General features: G+C 39.7%; 1 protein-coding gene across 2 annotated transcripts in view; it reads right to left on the reverse strand.

The window, feature by feature from the left end:
* Window positions 1–15,247: 15,247 nt before the first annotated feature.
* The window catches only part of C1QTNF7 (C1q and TNF related 7), a 270,844-nt gene continuing 264,875 nt past the window's right edge, over window positions 15,248–21,216 (reverse strand). For both annotated transcript variants that reach the window (XM_053704127.1, XM_053704128.1), the window contains exon 3: window positions 15,248–16,206. In XM_053704127.1, coding sequence (XP_053560102.1) covers window positions 15,575–16,206 — 632 coding nt within the window. In that variant the 3' untranslated portion in view covers window positions 15,248–15,574. The remainder of the gene's footprint in view (window positions 16,207–21,216) is intronic.

A 21,216-nucleotide genomic window follows, 5' to 3' on the forward strand; every position in this document is an offset into this window, starting at 1 on the left:
AGCCCTGCTGCTAGACTGAAGGAGCACGCTCTAGCCCTGCTGATAGACTGAAGGAGCACACTCTAGCCCTGCTGCTAGACTGAAGGAGCACGCTCTAGCCCGGCTGATAGACTGAAGGAACATACTCTAGCCCTGCTGCTAGACTGAAGGAGCATACTCTAGCCCTGCTGCTAGACTGAATGAGCACACTCTAGCCCTGCTGCTAGACTGAAGGAGCATACTCTAGCCCTGCTGCTAGACTGAAGGAGTGTACTCTAGCCCTGCTGCTAGACTGAAGGAGCATACTCTAGCCCTGCTGCTAGACTGAAGGAGCACACTCTAGCTCTGCTGCTAGACTGAAGGAGCACGCTCTAGCTCTGCTGCTAGACTGAAGGAGCACGCTCTAGCCCTGCTGATAGACTGAAGGAGCACACCCTAGCCCTGCTGCTAGACTGAAGGAGCACGCTCTAGCTCTGCTGCTAGACTGAAGGAGCACACCCTAGCCCTGCTGCTAGACTGAAGGAGCATACTCTAGCCCTGCTGCTAGACTGAAGGAGTGTACTCTAGCCCTGCTGCTAGACTGAAGGAGCATACTCTAGCCCTGCTGCTAGACTGAAGGAGCACACTCTAGCCCTGCTGCTAGACTGAAGGAGCATACTCTAGCTCTGCTGCTAGACTGAAGAAGCACACGTTAGCCCTGCTGTTATACTGAAGGAGCACACTCTAGCCCTGCTGCTACACTGAAGGAGCACACTCTAGCCCTGCTGCTAGACGGAAGGAGCACTCTCTAGCCCTGCTGCTAGACTGAAGGAGCAATCTCTAGTTCTGTGGCTAGACTGAAGGAGCACACTCTAGCCTTGCTGCTAGACTGAAGGAGCATACTCTAGCCCTGCTGCTAGACTGAAGGAGCACACTCTAGCCCTGCTGCTAGACTGAAGGAGCAATCTCTAGTTCTGTGGCTAGACTGAAGGAGCACACTCTAGCCTTGCTGCTAGACTGAAGGAGCATGCTCTAGCCCTGCTGCTAGACTGAAGGAGCAATCTCTAGTTCTGTGGCTAGACTGAAGGAGCACACTCTAGCCCTGCTGCTAGACTGAAGGAGCAATCTCTAGTTCTGTGGCTAGACTGAAGGAGCACACTCTAGCCTTGCTGCTAGACTGAAGGAGCATGCTCTAGCCCTGCTGCTAGACTGAAGGAGCAATCTCTAGTTCTGTGGCTAGACTGAAGGAGCACGCTCTAGCCCTGCTGCTAGACTGAAGGAGCACACTCTAGCCCTGCTGCTAGACAGAAGGAGCTCGCTCTGGAGCTGTGGCCAGACTTAAGAAAGAAGAACGCTGCTGTGTACATGTAAAGGGATGAAATTCAGAGCCAAACAGAATAATTAAAGTAATCTGGAAACTAAAGAAGTCAAATGTAAAAATAATTTTACAGCTTGGATTTCCTAAGTAAATTTTATTTATTAAATATCTTGTACTGCTTATATAAATAGTTTTAATATATTTCTTATCAATCACATTTTTTATTGCACATTATAGTTTATATACAAACCACAATACTAATAAAATGTAATTATTAATATTATGCATTATAAATAAAGCATAATAATTAGTAACAAAACTACATCTGTTTATATCTTATATTCTCTTTTTATGAAAAGACAGCTATATCATATGTTACATTGCATTTTATAAACCCAGAAAAAAATGGTTATATACATCAAGTAGTAAAATGCTAGTTATTTAGGTGACTGTTGTGTATCGATTGCACTAATAATATTTTGATAACATTTGTATGTACTTTTTTAGGTTCTGTAATATTTATAACTAGTTCTAAAGCCCGTTTTCTGCAGTGCAGCAGTTCCACCTGCCCTCGCTCCCGCCTGGTCACGCCTCGCCTTGCCCACTCTGACAGGTCATGCCCCCACCATGCCTGCTCCTGCTGGGACTGTGTTTCTTTACAAAGTTGTAATATGAAAAGGTAACTTTTTTAAGTGTAAATATAAAACCACAAGATTTTATCCTAGACAAATCCTTGAGTAATTTGTAAAGAACAATCATGTGTTTCACCAGTCTATCAAGGGTTCCGGTTTCCATGTATTTCTATGATGTCTATTCACTATAGAATAGAGAGGCATATATGCTTTAAAAATGGACTTTATAGAAAAAACATAATTTATGTAAGAACTTACCTGATAAATTCATTTCTTTCATATTGGCAAGAGTCCATGAGCTAGTGACATATGGGATATACAATCCTACCAGGAGGGGCAAAGTTTCCCAAACCTCAAAATGCCTATAAATACACCCCTCACCACACCCACAATTCAGTTTAACGAATAGCCAAGCAGTGGGGTGATAAAGAAAGGAGTAGAAAGCATCAACAAAGGAAATTTGGAAATAATTGTGCTTTATACAAAAAATCATAACCACCATAAAAAGGGTGGGCCTCATGGACTCTTGCCACTAGAGAGGGAGGGACTAAAATAAAAACAGCCATATACTGCTGAAAAAATTAGTCCACAACCCAAAAAAATAAGTTTATTTTCATTTGAAAGAAAAAAACTTAAATGAAAAAGCAGAAAAATCAAATTGAAACAGCTACCTGAAGAACTTTTCTACCAAAAACTGCTTCCGAAGAAGCAAATACATCAAAATGGTAGAATTTAGTAAATGTATGCAAAGAGGACCAAGTGGCTGATTTGCAAATCTGATCAACTGAAGCTTCATTGTTAAAAGCCCATGAAGTAGAGACAGATCTAGTAGAATGAGCTGTAATTCTCTGAGGCGGGGTTTGACCCGACTCCAAATTAGCTTGATGAATCAAAAGTTTCAACCAAGAAGCCAAGGAAATAGCAGAAGCATTCTGACCTTTCCTAGGACCAGAAAATAAAACAAATAGACTAGAAGTCTTCCTGAAATTTTTAGTAGCTTCCACATAATATTTCAAAGCTCTTACCACATCCAAAGAATGTAAGAATCTCTCCAAAGAATTCTTATGATTAGGACATAAAGAAGGGACAACAATTTCTCTACTAATGTTGTTAGAATTCACAACCTTAGGTAAACATTGAAAAGAAGTCCGCAAAACTGCCTTATCCTGATGAAAAATCAGAAAAGGAGATTCACAAGAAAGAGCAGATAGCTCAGAAACTCTTCTAGCAGAAGAGATAGCCAAAAGGAACAACACTTTCCAAGAAAGTAGTTTAATGTCCAAAGAATGCATAGGTTCAAATGGAGGAGCCTGTAAAGCCCTCAGAACCAAATTAAGACTCCAAGGAGGAGAAATTGACTTAATGACAGGCTTATTACGAACTAAAGCCTGTACAAAACAGTGTATATCAGGAAGTATAGCAATTTTTCTGTGAAATAAAACAGAAAGAGCGGAGCTTTGTCTTTTCAAGGAACTTACAGACAAACCCTTATCCAAACCATCCTGAAGAAACTGCAAAATTCTAGGAATTCTAAAAGAATGCCAGGAGAAATTATGAGAAGAACACCATGAAATGTAAGTCTTCCAAACTCTATAATAAATCTTTCCAGAGACAGATTTACGAGCTTGTAACATAGTATTAATCACTGAATCAGAGAAACCTCTATGACTTAGAACTAAGCGTTCAATTTCCATACCTTCAAATTTAATGATTTGAGATCCTGATGGAAAAACGGACCTTGAGATAGACTGTTCCATGATGATTTTGGAAATCACTCTTGGAAGGAGAACTAGAGGCGGGAAGATATAAGCAGGTTGATAACACCAAGGAAGTGTCAGCGCATCCACTGCTTCCGCCTGAACATCCCTGGACCTGGACAGGTATCTGGGAAGTTTCTTGTTTAGATGAGAGGCCATAAGATCTATCTCTGGAAGCCCCCACATCTGAACAATCTGAGAAAACACATCTGGATGGAGAGACCACTCCCCTGGATGTAAAGTCTGGCGGCTGAGATAATCCGCCTCCCAATTATCTACACCTGGGATATGCACCGCAGAGATTAGACAGGAGCTGGATTCCGCCCAAGCAAGTATCCGAGATACTTCTTTCATAGCTTGGGGACTGTGAGTCCCACCCTGATGATTGACATAAGCCACAGTTGAGATATTGTCTGTCTGAAAACAAATGAACGGTTCTCTCTTTAGTAGAGGCCAGAACTGAAGAGCCCTGAGAATTGCACGGAGTTATAAAATATTTATTGGTAATCTCGCCTCTTGAGATTTCCAAACCCCTTGTGCTGTCAGAGACCCCCAAACAGCTCCCCAACCTGAAAGACTTGCATCTGTTGTGATCACAGTCCAGGTTGGGCGAACAAAAGAAGCCCCTTGAACCAAACGATGGTGATCCACCATGTCAGAGAGTGTCGTACATTGGGATTCAAGGATATTAATTGTGATATCTTTGTATAATCCCTGCACCATTGATTCAGCATACAAAGCTGTAGAGGTCTCATGTGAAAACGAGCAAAGGGGATTGCGTCCGATGCTGCAGTCATGAGACCTGAACTTCCATGCACATAGCCACTGAAGGGAATGACTGAGACTGAAGGAGCCGACATGCTGCGACCAATCTTAAACGCCTCTTGTCATGGACACTGAATCTATCTGGAAGCCTAAAAAGGTGACCCTTGTCTGAGGAATCAAGAAACTTTTTGATAAATTGATCCTCCAACCATGTTTCCGAAGAAACAACACTAGTTGATTCGTGTGAGATTCTGCAGTATGTAAAGACTGAGCTAGTACCAAGATATCGTCCAAATAAGGAAACACCGCAATACCCTGTTCTCTGATTACAGATAGTAGGGCACCCAGAACCTTTGAAAAGATTCTTGGAGCTGTTGCTAGGCCAAATGGAAGAGCAACAAATTGGTAATGCTTGTCTAGAAAAGAGAATCTCAGAAACTGATAGTGTTCTGGATGAATCGGAATATGAAGGTATGCATCCTGCAAGTCTATTGTGGACATATAATGTCCTTGCTGAACAAAAGGCAGAATAGTCCTTATAGTCACCATCTTGAAAGTTGGTACTCTTCCATAACGATTCAAAATTTTCAGATCCAGAACTGGTCTGAACAAATTTTCTTTCTTTGGTACAATGAATAGGTTTGAATAAAACCCCAAACCTTGTTCCTGAGGAGGAATTGGCATGATTTCCCCTGAAGACTCCAGGTCTGAAACACACTTCAGAAAAGCCTGAGCTTTTACTGGATTTACAGGAATGTGTGAGAGAAAAAATCTTCTCACAGGAGGTCTTACTTTGAATCCTATTCGATACCCTTGAGAGACAATGCTCTGAATCCAATGATTTTGGACAGATTTTATCCAAAAATCCTTGAAAAACCTTAATCTGCCCCCTACCAGCTGAGCTGGAATGAGGGCCGCACTTTCATGCGGACTTAGGGGCAGACTTTGGTTTCCTAAATGGCTTGGATTTATTCCAATTTGAGGAAGGCTTCCAACTGGAAGCAGATTTCTTGGGAGGAGGATTGAGTTTTTGTTCCTTATTCTGACGAAAGGAACGAAAACGGTTAGAAGCCTTAGATTTACCCTTAGGTTTTTTATCCTGAGGCAAAAAAACTCCTTTTCCTCCAGTGATAGTTGAAATAATAGAATCCAACTGAGAACCAAATAAATTATTACCTTGGAAAGAAAGAGATAGTAATCTAGATTTAGATGTCATATAGCATTCCAAGATTTAAGCCACAAAGCTCTTCTAGCTAATACAGCTAAAGACATGGATCTAACATCAATTTTGATAATATCAAAAATGGCATCACAAATAAAATGATTAGCATGTTGCAGTAGGCGAACAATGCTAGATATGCCAGAATCCAATTCATGTTGCGCTAAATTTTCCAACCAGAAAGTTGATGCAGCCGCAACATCACCCAAAGAAATAACAGGTCTGAGAAGATGACCTGAATATAAATAGGCCTTCCTTAGATAAGATTCAAGCTTCCTATCTAAAGGATCCTTAAAGGAAGTGCTATCTTCCATAGGAATAGTGGTACGTTTAGCAAGAGTAGAAATAGTACCATCAATTTTGGGGATTTTTTCCCAAAACTCTATAGATTTTGCTGGTAAAGGATACAATCTCTTAAACCTTGAAGAAGGAATAAAGGAAGTACTTTCTTATTCCATTCCCTAGAAATCATATCAGAAATAGCCTCAGGAATGGGAAAACACCTGTAGAAACCACAGGAGGTTTAAAAACAGCATTTAAATGTTTATTAGACTGAACGTCAATAGGACTGGTTACCTCAATATCCAAAGTAATTAACACTTCTTTTAATAAAGAATGCATATACTCTATTTTAAATAAATAAGTAGATTTGTCAGTGTCAATATCTGAGGAAGGATCTTCTGTTTCAGATAGATCCTCATCAGAAGAGGATGAATTATTATGTTGTTGGTCATTTGAAATTTCATCAGCTAAATGAGAAGTTTTAAAAGACCTTTTACGTTTATTAGAAGGTGGAAATGCAGACAAAGCCTTCATAATAGATTCAGAAACAAATTCTTTAAAATTTACAGGTATATCATGCACATTAGAAGTTGAAGGAACTGCAACTGGCAATGTACTATTACTGATAGAAAAACTATCTGCATGTAAAAGTTTATCATGACAACTATTACAAATGACATTCGGTGGAATAATTTCTACAATTTTACAACAAATGCACTTAACTTTGGTAGAACCGATGTCAGGCAGCAATGTTCCAGCAGAAACTTCAGAGACAGGATCAGATTGGGACATCTTGCTCGATGTAAGAGAAAAAACAACATATAAAGCAAAATTATCTATTTCCTTAAATGACAGTTTCAGGAATGGGAAAAAATGCAAAATCATAGGCTTCTTGATAGAAAAGAAAGCAGGAGGCAAACAACAATGGGGTATTGAAATAATGAAGAAAAAATGACCGGAAATGACACACTTGCATCACTAATGACGCCGCCGTGTGAAAGGTCTTGACGTCACATATGACGCCGGAAATGACGAAGTTGCGTCAAAAACGTAATTTTCCCGCGCCAAAAAAGTTTGCGCCAAAAATGACGCAATAAAGTCTAACATTTGACGCACCCGCGGGCCTAATACCCGCAAATGCAAAAGTAGTCAAATTGAAAAAGACTAAACCCCAGGTAAGAAACAAATTTCTTAAAGTGTTTATATTCCCAAATATGAAACTGACAGTCTGCAGAAGGAAATACATGAACCTGACTCATGGCAAATATAAGTACAATACATATATTTAGAACTTTATATAATTTGCATAAAGTGCCAAACCATAGCTAAGGTGTCTTAAGTAAATGAAAACATACTTACCAAAAGACACCCATCCACATATAGCAGATAGCCAAACCAGTACTAAAACAGTTCTTTAGTAGAGGTAATGGTAAATTTGAGAGTATATCGTCGATCTGAAAAGGGAGGTAGGAGATGAATCTCTACGACCGATAACAGAGAACCCATGAAAAAGACCCCCATTAGGGAAATCATCGTATTCAATAGGTGATACTCCCTTCACGTCCCTCTGACATTCGCTGTACTCTGAGAGGAATCGAGCTTCAACAATGCTGAGAAGCGCATATCAACGTAGAAATCTTAGCACAAACTTACGTCACCACCTCCATAGGAGGCAAAGTTTGTAAAACTAAATTGTGGGTGTGGTGAGGGGTGTATTTATAGGCATTTTGAGGTTTGGGAAACTTTGCCCCTCCTGGTAGGATTGTATATCCCATACGTCACTAGCTCATGGACTCTTGCCAATTACATGAAAGAAATATAGGAACTTAAAGGGATTTGAAACCCAATGTTTTGTGTGTGATTCAGACAGAGCATACCATTCTATTATCATATTTGCTTTGTTCTCATGATATTCTGTGTTGAAGAGATGCCTAGGGAGGCATCTGGAACACTACATGACAGGAAATAGTGCTGCCCTCTAGTGCTCTTGCAAATGAATAACATTCTTGCAAAACCAGCAGCCATATAGAGCTCCAGAAATGGGCCGGCTGTTAAGCATATGCCCTTGGTTTTCAACAAAAGATACCAAGACAACAAAGAAAAATTGATAACAGAAGTAAATTAAAAAATGTGTTTAAAATGCTCTATCTGAATCATGAAAGAAAAATGTGGGGTTTAATATCCCTTTAACCAGCTGAAGAGGTTGGAGAGGCTAAAGATGTCTATTAATGAACCTGTCTCACAATCAGTTGCTGTCCTGTATTAAAGCATGTCCAATGTTTTGGTAAATTTGCTAATTTTACATCACAACAAGTATATACAAAAACATTTATTTTATATATGTGAAATTCAAAAGGCTCACATGTACATATGGGCCCCTATTTAAGAAAGTCTGTCTGACCTGATCCGACAGTGCGGATCAGGTCCGCCAGACCTCGCTGAATACGGCAAGCAATACGCTCGCCATTTTCAGCATTGCACCAGCAGCTCACAAGAGCTGCTGGTGTAACGCTGCCCCCAGCAGACTCGCAGCCAATGGGCCGCCAGCAGGGGGTGTCAATCAACCGGATCGTACTCGATCGGGTTGATTTCTGGCGATGTCTGTCCCCCTGCTCAGAGCAGGCGGACAGGGTTATGGCGCAGCGGTCTTTGTGACCGCTGCTTCATAACTGCTGTTTCTGGCGAGCCTGCAGGCTCGCCAGAAACACGGGGCATCAAGCTCCATTCGGAGCTTGATAGATAGGCCTCATGGTGACAGTTCCCCTGTTATACAGTAAGATATTTACTGGGAAATGCACAGTACTATCATGAAACATTTGTTAGAAATATTGTTGACACTATAAAGTTTGGTAAAATTAAATTCAGAAAATGGCTTCAGATTTATTGAGATTAGCTAAAGTAATATCAGGAACTGGTGAATATATGTTTAGGTGGAACACAACTGCAGAATGAATAATAATATGTATGTTACACAGGACTGTCTAAAACCTCTATTTCTGAAAAGGCTTCCTTCAGTCATGTGAGTAAGTATAATATAACAAGCATTGATAACTTATTCAGCAGAAAGTGAATAAGAAAAATAATATACTGTTAAGATCACCCTTAGATAATAACAGGAGATATGAGAACAAGATGAAGATTCAGACAGGCAGCATTTGAGCAACAGGACCAGACAAGTGAAGTTGCGGTTAAGGCTTTAAAGTTTATGATTAAACTTCTTATCTTTAATACAAGACTCAGTACATACGTTATGAGATATGATGTTTAGCAGTAATTTGTACCTTGGTAATGCAGACAGCCAGGAGAGCAAGCAGGGTTACCTTCGTAGGTGAATCAGAGTAGTTAGAGTGAGACCGGAGCAGACCTGGAAGTGACGTCAGGCTGTGTAGCGTAATCGGGAGAATCTCACTGACAGGCTGAATGAACACTGAGGGTATGAGCTGCGGTAAAAAGAAAGCAGCGAGAGGCAATAGAAAAATACAATAGGTACTTTACCCCACAAGCAGAGAGAGAGAGGCTGTGAATGAAATTCCAAAGTAGAAGTTGCTGTTTAGGATAAGGCTCAGAACTCCGTATAATAAGGTGGAGAAGGAAAAGGCTGAGCAGGCAGGTAAACCTCTCTGTAGCGAAGATCATCAATACTGAGCAAGGTGTAACAGGTGAGCGGCACTCTTAAAGAAGGAGGAACAAATCAGAAAGTAGTGGGTGTAGCTAGGAGAAAAATGGGTTGAACCAGGCAGAACCTGACAGAACCCCCTCCTCAAGGACGCTGTTCCACAGCGGATGGACGAGGCCGATCAGGATGGCGACGATGAAACAAGGAGAGAAGTCTAGGCGAGTTGAGATTGGAGAGAGGCTCCCAAGAATCCTCATCACTTGAATAATTTTTCCACCTGACCAAGTACTGCAGAACACCCCTGGAGATCCTGGAGTCCAAAATGGATTCAACTTCATACTCATCATCAGGAAGAGGAAGGCTTGTAGGTGGCAGAAGAATTTGTGCATCTCTTGCAGGTGTATAAGGTTTTAATAAAGATACGTGAAACGTAGGATGAATCTTAAGAGTACTAGGTAGATGTAGCTTGACAGCATTGGTGTTGATAACACTTTGGACAGGGAAGGGTCCAATGAAGAGACTGGCCATCTTCTTGGAAGGAACTTGTAATCTCAAGTTCTTAGTAGAAAGCCAGACTAAATCTCCTGGGGAGTATTCAGGTGGCTTCCTTCTCCTGAGGTCATAATAATGTTTCTGGTTCTCTTGGGCCAAACGAATGTTCTCCTGGATGACATTGAAGTTCTCCTGCAGAGAATTGTGGAGCTGATCCAGCGGTGGTGAATCAGATGAAGCAAAGGTGGAGAAGGTCAGGGTAGGGTGGTAGGCATAGTTTGTGAAGAAGGGTGTCATTTTTGTAGATGCATTGGTTAAGTTATTGTAGGCGAATTCGGCCATAGAGAGGTAATTCATCCAATCGTTCTGTTGATAGGAACAATAACATCTGAGAAAGTGTTCGAGCCACTGGTTTAACCTCTCTGACTGCCCATTAGTTTGGGGATGAAAAGCTGTAGTAAAACGATGTTCCATATTAATCAAGGCACATAATTTACTCCAAAATTTTGAGGTGAATTGTGTACCCCTATCTGTCGTCAGGATAGAAGGTATCCCATGCAACTTAATAATGTGGTCAATGAACAGGGTGGCAGTTTCAGAAGAAGTGGGAAGTTTATGGAAAGGGATGAAATGAGCCATTTTAGTGAATAAATCAATGACCACAAGGATAGTTGTTTGATTTTTTGATGGTGGTAAATCTACAATAAAATCCATGGAAACATGGTGCCAAGGCTTTTTAGGGACTGGTATAGGCATGAGCAAGCCAAAAGGTGGTCTTCTTTCTGGTTTGCAAGTGACACAAGTCCTACAGCTGGCGATATGATCAGAAATGGTGGATTTCATGTGTGGCCACCAATAAGTACGTGAAACAAGATCCAAGGTACGTTGAAGACCTGGGTGTCCAGCTAAGGGAATGTCATGGCAGGTCTGTATAATTTGTTTTCTCAAGGAGGGTGGTATGAAGATTTTCTTATCATAGTAGTAAATGCCATGCATTTTGGTTAAAGTTGGTTCAGGTGGGTTTGAATGTTCCTTGCAGTATTTGCGGAGGTCAGTCAAGATCGTCGAAGTGAACCCAATGAAGCATTGAGGGGAAACAATGTCTTTTCTGACAGGGATGTGAGTCGGTCATTCTGGTATCCGGGATAAAGCATCAGCTTTGATGTTTTTATTGGCAGGTCTGTAAATGATAACGAAATTGAAACGGTCAAAGTACAGACTCCAACGAACCTGTCTGGCAGATAAGGTTTTATTAGATTGCAAATACTGGAGGTTCTTATGGTCTGTGTAGATATTAATTGGCAGAGTGGTGCCTTCAAGGAGGTGTCTCCAGTGTTCAAGGGAACGTCGAATGGCCAATAACTCCTTATCCCCTATGGCATAATTTTGTTCAGCAGGGGACATTAATTTAGAAAAATAGGAAATTGGATGGAGAGGATCAGATAGAGATTTTTGTTGTGAGAGGACTTCTCCAATGGCGAAATCGGAAGAATCAACTTCTAGAGTATATTGATGTGAAGGATTGGGAAATTGAAGGATTGGTGCAGAGGTAAATCTGGATTTCAAATAACGGAAGGCTTGTGTAGCATCTGAACCCCATGAGAAAGGTGTTGTAGAGCCTGTTAAAACGGTGAGTGGTTTTACTATTTTGGAAAATCCCTTGATAAATTTTCTATAATAATTTGAAAAACCAAGGAACCGTTGCAGGTCTTTTTTAGTCTTTGGTTCTGGCCAATCCAAAACAGCCTCAACCTTCTCTTTCTGCATCTGGATTCCTGAGGGAGAAATATCATATCCTAGAAAGGATACCTGTGTTGTGTGGAATTTGCATTTCTCCAATTTGGCGTACAATTTATACGCTCTCAGTCGAGCTAGGACTTGGCGGACATGCCTGATGTGTTCCTGCAAAGTTCTGGAATAAATGAGTATATCATCCAGATATATGACAATGCATACATCTAGGAGGTCTCTGAATACATCATTAATGAAGTATTGGAAGGTGGCTGGGGCATTGCAGAGACCAAAAGGCATTACAAGGTACTCGAATAACCCATATCTGGTCCTGAATGCCGTCAGCCATTCATGACCCTCTTTAATCCTGACAAGATTGTATGCGCCTCTTAAGTCAAGTTTGGTAAAAATAGTAGCATCAGATAGCCTCTCAATCATCTCTGGTATTAGGGGTAAAGGATAACGATTCTTAATCGTGCATTTATTTAGTTCACGATAATCTATGATGGGTCTGAGGCTGGAATCCTTGTTACGAACAAAGAAAAAACCAGCCCCTGCAGGAGAAGTTGATGGCCTAATGAAGCCTTTCTTTAAGTTGTCGTCAAGATACACTTTAAGATGTTCCAGTTCAGGATTACTTAGTGGGTAGAGGTGTCCAATGGGTATGCGGGCTCCAGGGAGGAGATCGATAGGGCAATCATATGCCCTATGAGGTGGCAGGTTCTCTGCCTCGGTCTTACTAAATACATCTTTAAATTCCAAATATTGAGAGGGTAAGCCCTCAGTATCAGTAATAGTGTGCAACAAAACAGGACTAGGAAAACATGTTTCTTTGCAATAAGTGGAACAAAACTTTATTTGAAAAGGGTGCCAAACAATAGTGGGGTTATGAAGTTGTAGCCACTTCATCCCGAGAACCAAACTAAAATGGGGAGAGGGAAGGACATCGAAAGAGAGTAATTCGTAATGTCCTGATACATTAAGCATGAGTGGAACAGTCTCATGAGTTATAGGTCCAGAGAACATGAGTGAACCATCTATGACTCTGATTGGTATGGGAGTAGTTTTCTTTATTAAAGGGATGTTTTCCCTAATGCAATAGTCCCGATCCATGTAGTTCCCTGAAGCGCCAGAGTCGACAATGGCATCACTGATCCTCAGTTGACTTTGCTCCAACTGTAGGGAGACAGATAAAGTACAGTAAGGAGAATGTTCTGGGGAAGGTAGAGATGTATAAAGGTAAGTGGACTTACATTTTTTGTTCTTCAAAAGTAGGGGACAGTCCTGAACAGCGTGACTTGGGCTAGCGCAGTACAGGCATAGATTCCTTAAACGTCTCCGTTGTTTCTCCTCTTGAGAGAGGGGACCTCTGAGAAAGCCAATCTCCATGGGTTCCACAGAGGGTTTAGTAGCAGAAACACTGCTAGGGGCCGAAGAGCCAGATGAGGGTTTAAGTTTTGGGTCTGTTGCATACTTTTCAGCCTTCCTTTCACGTAGACGGCGGTCTATCTGAATAGCTGTTTTCATAAAAGCCTCCAAAGTTGTTGGTAATTCAATTCTGGCGAATTCATCTTTTAAAGACTCTGAAAGTCCCAACCGGAATTGATTACGCAGGGCGACAGGGGTCCAGAGAGCATCCGTGGCGAACTGTTTGAAGTCTGTGATATAGTCCTCCACAGGTCTCTTTCCTTGTTTTAAACTCCTCAAACTCATCTCAGCAGTAAGCTGAATATCTGTGTCCTGAAACATTTCATCCATACTTGTGAAAAAGTCTACAAGGGATCCGAGAATGGGATCCTGGTTCTCTATGAATTTATCAGCCCAATTTCTAGGATCCCCTCTGAGAAAGGAGATTGTAGTGAGGACTTTCACTCTCTCAGTGGGGTAAGTCCTAGGTTTCATTGAAAACAATAAAAGGCAGGCGTTTTTAAATTGCCTATATGCCTTTCTGTTACCACAGAAGAGGTCTGGAAGAGAGACTTGAGGTTCAATAACAGTTTCAGTCTGATTCCCCTTTATAGAGATAGACTCTGTAATTACTTTTCTCAGAGCAGCATTCTCAATTTGTAAATCATGCAGGCCTTGTGCCAGTTGATCTACCTTTTGATTGAGGTTATATACTATTTGATGTAGGTCTGCTGGTTCCATATTTAAGGCTCAGTATTATATCAGGAACTGGTGAATATATGTTTAGGTGGAACACAACTGCAGAATGAATAATAATATGTATGTTACACAGGACTGTCTAAAACCTCTATTTCTGAAAAGGCTTCCTTCAGTCATGTGAGTAAGTATAATATAACAAGCATTGATAACTTATTCAGCAGAAAGTGAATAAGAAAAATAATATACTGTTAAGATCACCCTTAGATAATAACAGGAGATATGAGAACAAGATGAAGATTCAGACAGGCAGCATTTGAGCAACAGGACCAGACAAGTGAAGTTGCGGTTAAGGCTTTAAAGTTTATGATTAAACTTCTTATCTTTAATACAAGACTCAGTACATACGTTATGAGATATGATGTTTAGCAGTAATTTGTACCTTGGTAATGCAGACAGCCAGGAGAGCAAGCAGGGTTACCTTCGTAGGTGAATCAGAGTAGTTAGAGTGAGACCGGAGCAGACCTGGAAGTGACGTCAGGCTGTGTAGCGTAATCGGGAGAATCTCACTGACAGGCTGAATGAACACTGAGGGTATGAGCTGCGGTAAAAAGAAAGCAGCGAGAGGCAATAGAAAAATACAATAGGTACTTTACCCCACAAGCAGAGAGAGAGAGGCTGTGAATGAAATTCCAAAGTAGAAGTTGCTGTTTAGGATAAGGCTCAGAACTCCGTATAATAAGGTGGAGAAGGAAAAGGCTGAGCAGGCAGGTAAACCTCTCTGTAGCGAAGATCATCAATACTGAGCAAGGTGTAACAGGTGAGCGGCACTCTTAAAGAAGGAGGAACAAATCAGAAAGTAGTGGGTGTAGCTAGGAGAAAAATGGGTTGAACCAGGCAGAACCTGACAAGTAATGATTAAAATAAGATTTGCGTTTCTTTTCTATTAGCCTCTGTATTCACATGACTTTTTTTGTGAACCATGGTATTGGCCACTACATACTTGTTAGGTTTTTGTGACTGCGTTATTATTAATTCGCAGAACTGATTTTTTTTTTTAAAACCAACTAGACACCTACCTTTATACCATCACTTACAATGGAGTCTAACTGATTGGTCAAGCATATCTGCAACTTATACATAAACTTGTTTTTACAGTTGGTTTGCCAACATAATCACATGATGCAACCAGTTAGACATTACCTAGGGCAAGTTATGAACGAGTCCAAATAACAGAAACAATATTTTTCAACTGTACTTTCCAATGTGAGTGCTTCACATAAAATGATTTACTAAAAGTTATTCTATTTCAAAATAAAAGGAAAGTTTATTTTTCAAATCGCACAGCTTATTAATGATTAAATAAAACATAGAACCATTTACAATGTTATATTTATTTTGCAGCTTCTAAAAATGTGTGACGTTTTTCAAAACCATGGTTTTCATTTAAAAATATTTTTATAACAATGTCCTAAAATGCCCGTGTTGTTTTTCTTCTTTAAGTTCCAATTGCTTATTGGGTAATAGTATTTTACGGCGTTTGAGTCTGATTGGGCACACATCAAGTTTTAAAAATTAAATAGTCAAACTAATGGAAATCCTGAGAACATCAAAAGGCTTTTCTTGACAGTTCATGGCTATTCCAGTACAAAATAAATTGTGATACAATCATCATTCACGCCATATCCAATGAATGATAGATCACAACAGTTCATCTTCAGATAATGTATCCATGTAATCAGTATCCACATATAAAAGAAATCCAGAGAACAAACTATCTGCCCAAGAGGGATCTGAAAATAGCCCATTTTGGTCTGTATAAAATATCTCAAGCCAAACTTCATCTTCTGGCTTTAAGTAAATTAGTGTAGAACCTGAAGCTACATCATGATTTCCTGTATTAGCATCAAACGTCTTTATTTTGCTTTCACCATTATGCATTAGCGTAATCGCAAGATGTTTGTCGGCAAGTGTGATGTCATAGGAGAAATAATAAATGCCTGGAATGGCACATATAAACTTTCCTGTGGCAGGATTGTAATGTTCTTCTTCATTAAAGAGAACTTTATTAAAAAGAATTGGAAGCCTTTCTTGTGGGAAGCTAGTGGTGATTCCTACAGAGAACGCTGACTTAAGCATTATACTCCCACACTTGCACACACCCGGCTCTCCAGTCTCTCCTCTTTGTCCTTTATTACCCTTTGCACCAACTGGCCCATCAGGTCCAAGTTCTCCTTTGTCACCTGACAGTCCTTCTGGTCCCTTTTTCCCAGGTTCTCCTTGATCACCCCTTTCACCAATTGGCCCTAGAGGTCCTGTTTTTCCTCGTAAACCTTAAATGAAATGGAACACTTATTAAACATATGTTTGCAGATATTGGCTAGAAAAAACAAAAACACACATTTTCTGTTATGATGTTAACTATATAATCAAATTTAATATAATTTTGATTAATTTAAACATGCAAACACTTTATTACAGTAATACATTAACTTTCTGGTTATAATTAGTAATTTGTGTAAAGTTTGTGTAATTTTAGAACATACAAAATTAGCAGAAAGAAAGAGATAAACCATATCGCAATTACTCATAATAAACACTATGGGGGCGATTTATTAATGTGCGGACAGACATGATCTGCTGCAGCCCGACCTATAATAAATGGAGCCCATTGAATTCAACCACCAAAGGCACATGATACATGTTAAACCTATATAGATTGACAGATAACACACATCAGATAAACTATAAAAATTATAATTTATGTTCAGACCCGGAAAACAAGATGGTGCTATTGTCATTGGCTCATCGGATGTGTTTGCTAGCTCAAAGTAGTTTATTGCTGCTTCTCCAAAATAGGATACTAAGAGAATTTAAGAAAATTTGATTATAGAAGTTCATTGGAAAGTTGATTAAAATGGTATGTTCTGCCTTAATCATGAGAGAGAAAAAGTTGGTTTTCATGGATGTCCCTTTAATAATATCTTGTTAAAAAATTTGCATAGAATGATTTCACCCAAAAGGCTGTATTTCCCTAGCTGCTATAGGATAGGAAAGTCAAAATAAAAGTTTCATGATCCAGATAGATCATGTAATTTTAAGAAACTTTTAAACTAGCTTCTATTTTTAAATGTGCTTTGTTCTCTTGGTATCTCTTGTTGAAAAGGAATATGCACATATCATATACTAGTGGGAGCTAGCTGCTGATTGGTGCCTGCACACGTTTGTTCCTTGTGATTGGCTAACTAGATGTGTTCAGCTAGCTTCCAGTAGAGCAATGGTGCTCCTTCAGCAAAGGATTGCAAGAGAATGAAGCATATTTGATAACAGAAGTAAATTGGAAATTTTTTTTAAATTGTATGTTCTATCCAAATCATGAAAGAAAATTTTGGGGTTTCCTGTCCCTTTAACGGTTTGCAGGGAGGTTTTTAAACTTAATCTACTGCACTGACTACCCACAAGACTTAATCTCAAGTATTAATGATGTTTAAATGTACTTCAGTGGTAGTGTATTCATAAGTATTGGTCATGGTCTTAATAAACAATATCCCTCTATTTCCTACATTACTTTCATGTTTTTCTAGAACACTCTCCCTTGAGTACAGCACCTTATATTGAGAAATAATTCTAAAGAACCTAACCAAAATGCAGAGAATTTATACACAGAGATGAAACATTCAAGTTCTCCTTTTGCCACATCTTTGCTAGAACTTGAGCCAAGACTACAAGGTCTTGCCTGACCAGATCCAGATGATGGATATAATTCCAACAATTGTAGTCATAAGGTCATAAACAGGACACATTTTTAGCAGGGGCAGGACATGGCAAGGCTCTTGCAAGTCTGCATGATACAAGGCTCCTGTCAGGTCTTCCTTAAGTATTCTTGTAGAAGTAATAAATCATCTCTATTGTGGCAGGCACCATGTACAACAGGCTGAACACTAGACATGTGCGATTTGGTTTGGTTTGATTCGGAAATTCTGCAAATTCGGCAAATTCAGAGATTCGGATCGAACCGAATCTCCGAATTAAAATAGTGCCGAATCTACCGAATAAATCCGAATTACTTCGGATTTTTTCGGATTTATTCAGATTTATTCGGTAGATTCGGATGGCCATGGATTACACTAGTATTGTACAGTATATTAGGTTATATCACTCTGCTATGGGTTACACCAAATGTACAGTACATAATACTAGTCTAATCCCACCTAACACTTACCAAAATTCCGAATTTCCGAACCGAACCTAATCGAACCGAATCCAGCCAAATTTATTCGAATCCGAATGAATCCAAAACAAATCCGAATCGAATTGATTCAAATTTTTCTGAATTCGAATCGCTCCGAACCGAAATTCGAAAAAATCCGAATCGATCCGAACCGAACCAAATTTTTTCGCCATGCACATGTCTACTGAACACTCTGATTCACTACATCATTGTTCTTCAGCCTCTTAGTCTTTATGATACCCTGAGCTCCACAGAATGGTAGGTGATAACAGGGTGTTGTGTGTTCTGTGTTTCCCATTCACTGTATGTAGATCTCAGCACACTCACCCACAGCACATGGGTACTAAAGACACAGGGCTTGCATGCATGTGTTGTTTGCATGATAAAAACTGTGAATGATACTTGTTTAATAGAGCATTTCTATCACTGTATTAATAAGGAAACATATGAAAACAATTAGTGTTACACGGGCAATATGGTATTTATATTCTTTATAATGGCAGTATGCAGTAACTAAGAAATATATGATTGACTATAACAAATAAAGAGAACATATGTTAAAGCAGCACATGCTTATTGTTATAGAGGGAAACACAGTGCTGTTTTTTTTTTTTTTGTATATGACTGAACAGCTTTGGTGTCAGAGATTCTAGCCAGAAATCATCAGACAGGGGAAGTGCCCAAGATACTTGCAGGTAGGAGTCTTTTTTTGAGCACAGATATGTATAGAAAATATCCCCTCCCTTCATCCTCAGTACCATGACTGCAAGTTGATTCCCCAATTTTCCCTTCTGCCCTTCACCCTTTTTGAAAATCTTACTCTTAGTCCCAGAAGCACCACTTTATAAATATATATATATATATAATAAATTAGACATGATATATTAAACAAATAAAATTGCCTATACAGTAATCTGCTATATAACAGTCAATTAAAATGTTTATTTGAGCCAATCTTACTAGCTGAAATTTTAAAACGTTTGCTGTGTAAAAAGAGGCATTATGTTTTACAATGTTAGAAAAATCAGATTTTTTATAAAAGCTAAAACACCTTTCTTTCTCTCTTCTCATGCTACATGATATAAAACAGAGACAAAGCACTTTAGTACCATCTGCGTAAAGCAAAACCAGTCTGCAAGATTGTATACAGCACCGCACGAACAAATACAAATTCATCCAACCAGTGATCATCCTTTGCCAGTATGGTAAATATCAACTTTAAAAAAGTGGGGAATACATAGATATATTTGTACTGCACATACATGGGTTTGCAGCTAGCTTGCATGGTTTTAATCAGAAACTAAAATAAACATCACTGTTGATTTATTCCTTCTCAACATTTGGCATGTTTAGCTTTTTATATTTATGAATTTACTTATTTACTTATTTGGTCTCCTGTTGTCATATAGCTGTAACAAAGTCTAACACTGCCACTATAGTACAGGTGAAACTCGAAAAATTTGAATATCGTGCAAAAGTTAATTTATTTCACTAATGCAACTTAAAAGGTGAAACTAATATATGAGATAGACTCATTACATGCAAAGCAAGATAGTTCAAGCAATGATTTGTCATAATTGTGATGATTATGGCTTACAGCTCATGAAAACCCCAAATCCACAATCTCAGAAAATTAGAATATTGTGAAAAGGTGCAATATTCTAGGCTCAAAGTGTCCCACTCTAAACAGCTAATTAAGCAATAACACCTGCAAAGGGTTCCTGAGCCTTTAAATTGTCTCTAAGTCTGGTTCAGTAGGAATCACAATCATCGGAAAGACTGCTGACCTGACAGTTGTGCAGAAAACCATAATTGACACCCTCCATAAGGATGGAAAGCCTCAAAAGGTAATTGCAAAAGAAGTTGGATGTTCCCAAAGTGCTGTATCAAAGCACATTAATAGAAAATTATGTGGAAGGGAAAAGTGTGGAAGGAAAAGGTGCACAAGCAGCAGGGATGACCGCAGCCTGGAGAGGATTGTCAGGAAAAGGCCATTCAAAAGTGTTGGGGACTTTCACAAGAGCCACCACACAGAGACGGATCCTGGACATGGACTTCAAATGTCGTATTCTTCTTGTCAAGCCACTCCTGAACAACAAACAACGTCAGAAGCGTCTTACCTGGGCTAAAGAAAAACAGACCTGGCCTGTTGCTCAGTGGTCCAAAGTCCTCTTTTCTGATGAGAGCAAATTTTGCATCTCATTTGGAAACCAAGGACCCAGAGTATGGAGGAAGAATGGAGAGGCACACTGTAAGATGCTTGAAGTCCAGTGTGAAGTTTCCACAGTCTGTGTTGATTTGGGGAGCCATGTCATCTGCTGGTGTTGGTCCACTGTGCTTCATTAAGTCCAGGGTCAACACAGCCGTCTAGCAGGAGATTTTGGAGCACTTCATGCTTCCTTCCGCAGGATGCTGACTTCATTTTCTAGCAGGACTTGGCACCTGCCCACACTGCCAAAAGCACCAAAACCTGGTTCAATGACTGTGGGATTACTGTGCTTGATTGGCAGCAAACTCGCCTGACTGAACCCCATAGAGAATCTATGGGGCATTGCCAAGAGAAAGATGAGAGACATGAGACAGAACAATGCAGAAGAGCTGAAGGCCGCTATTGAAGCATGCTGGTCTTCCATAACACCTCAGCAGTGCCACAGGCTGATTGCTTCCATGCCATGCCGCATTGAGGCAGTAATTGCTGCAAAAGGGGCCCAAACCAAGTACTTAGTACATACAGTATGCATGCTTATACTTTTCAGAGGTCCGATATTGTTCTATGTACAATCCTTGTTTTATTGAGTGCATGTAATATTCTAATTTTCTGAGATTGTGGATTTGGGGGTTTTCATGAGCTGTAAGCCATAATCATCACAATTATGAAAAATCACGGCTTGAACTATCTTGCTTTGCATGTAATGAGTATCTCATATATTAGTTTCACCTTTTAAGTTGCATTAGTGAAATAAATGAACTTTGGCACGATATTCTAATTTTTCGAGTTTCACCTGATTTTCTATGTCTAGTCTAGAACACATTCATTTGAAGTAGATTATTTATTTTCTGAATTAAGCCTTAAAAGTCTGTTGTAGTCATTTTTTCCACTGCTTAGTTATTC

This window comes from Bombina bombina, chromosome 2 (genome assembly GCF_027579735.1).
Source record: "Bombina bombina isolate aBomBom1 chromosome 2, aBomBom1.pri, whole genome shotgun sequence".
Lineage (NCBI taxonomy): Eukaryota > Metazoa > Chordata > Amphibia > Anura > Bombinatoridae > Bombina > Bombina bombina.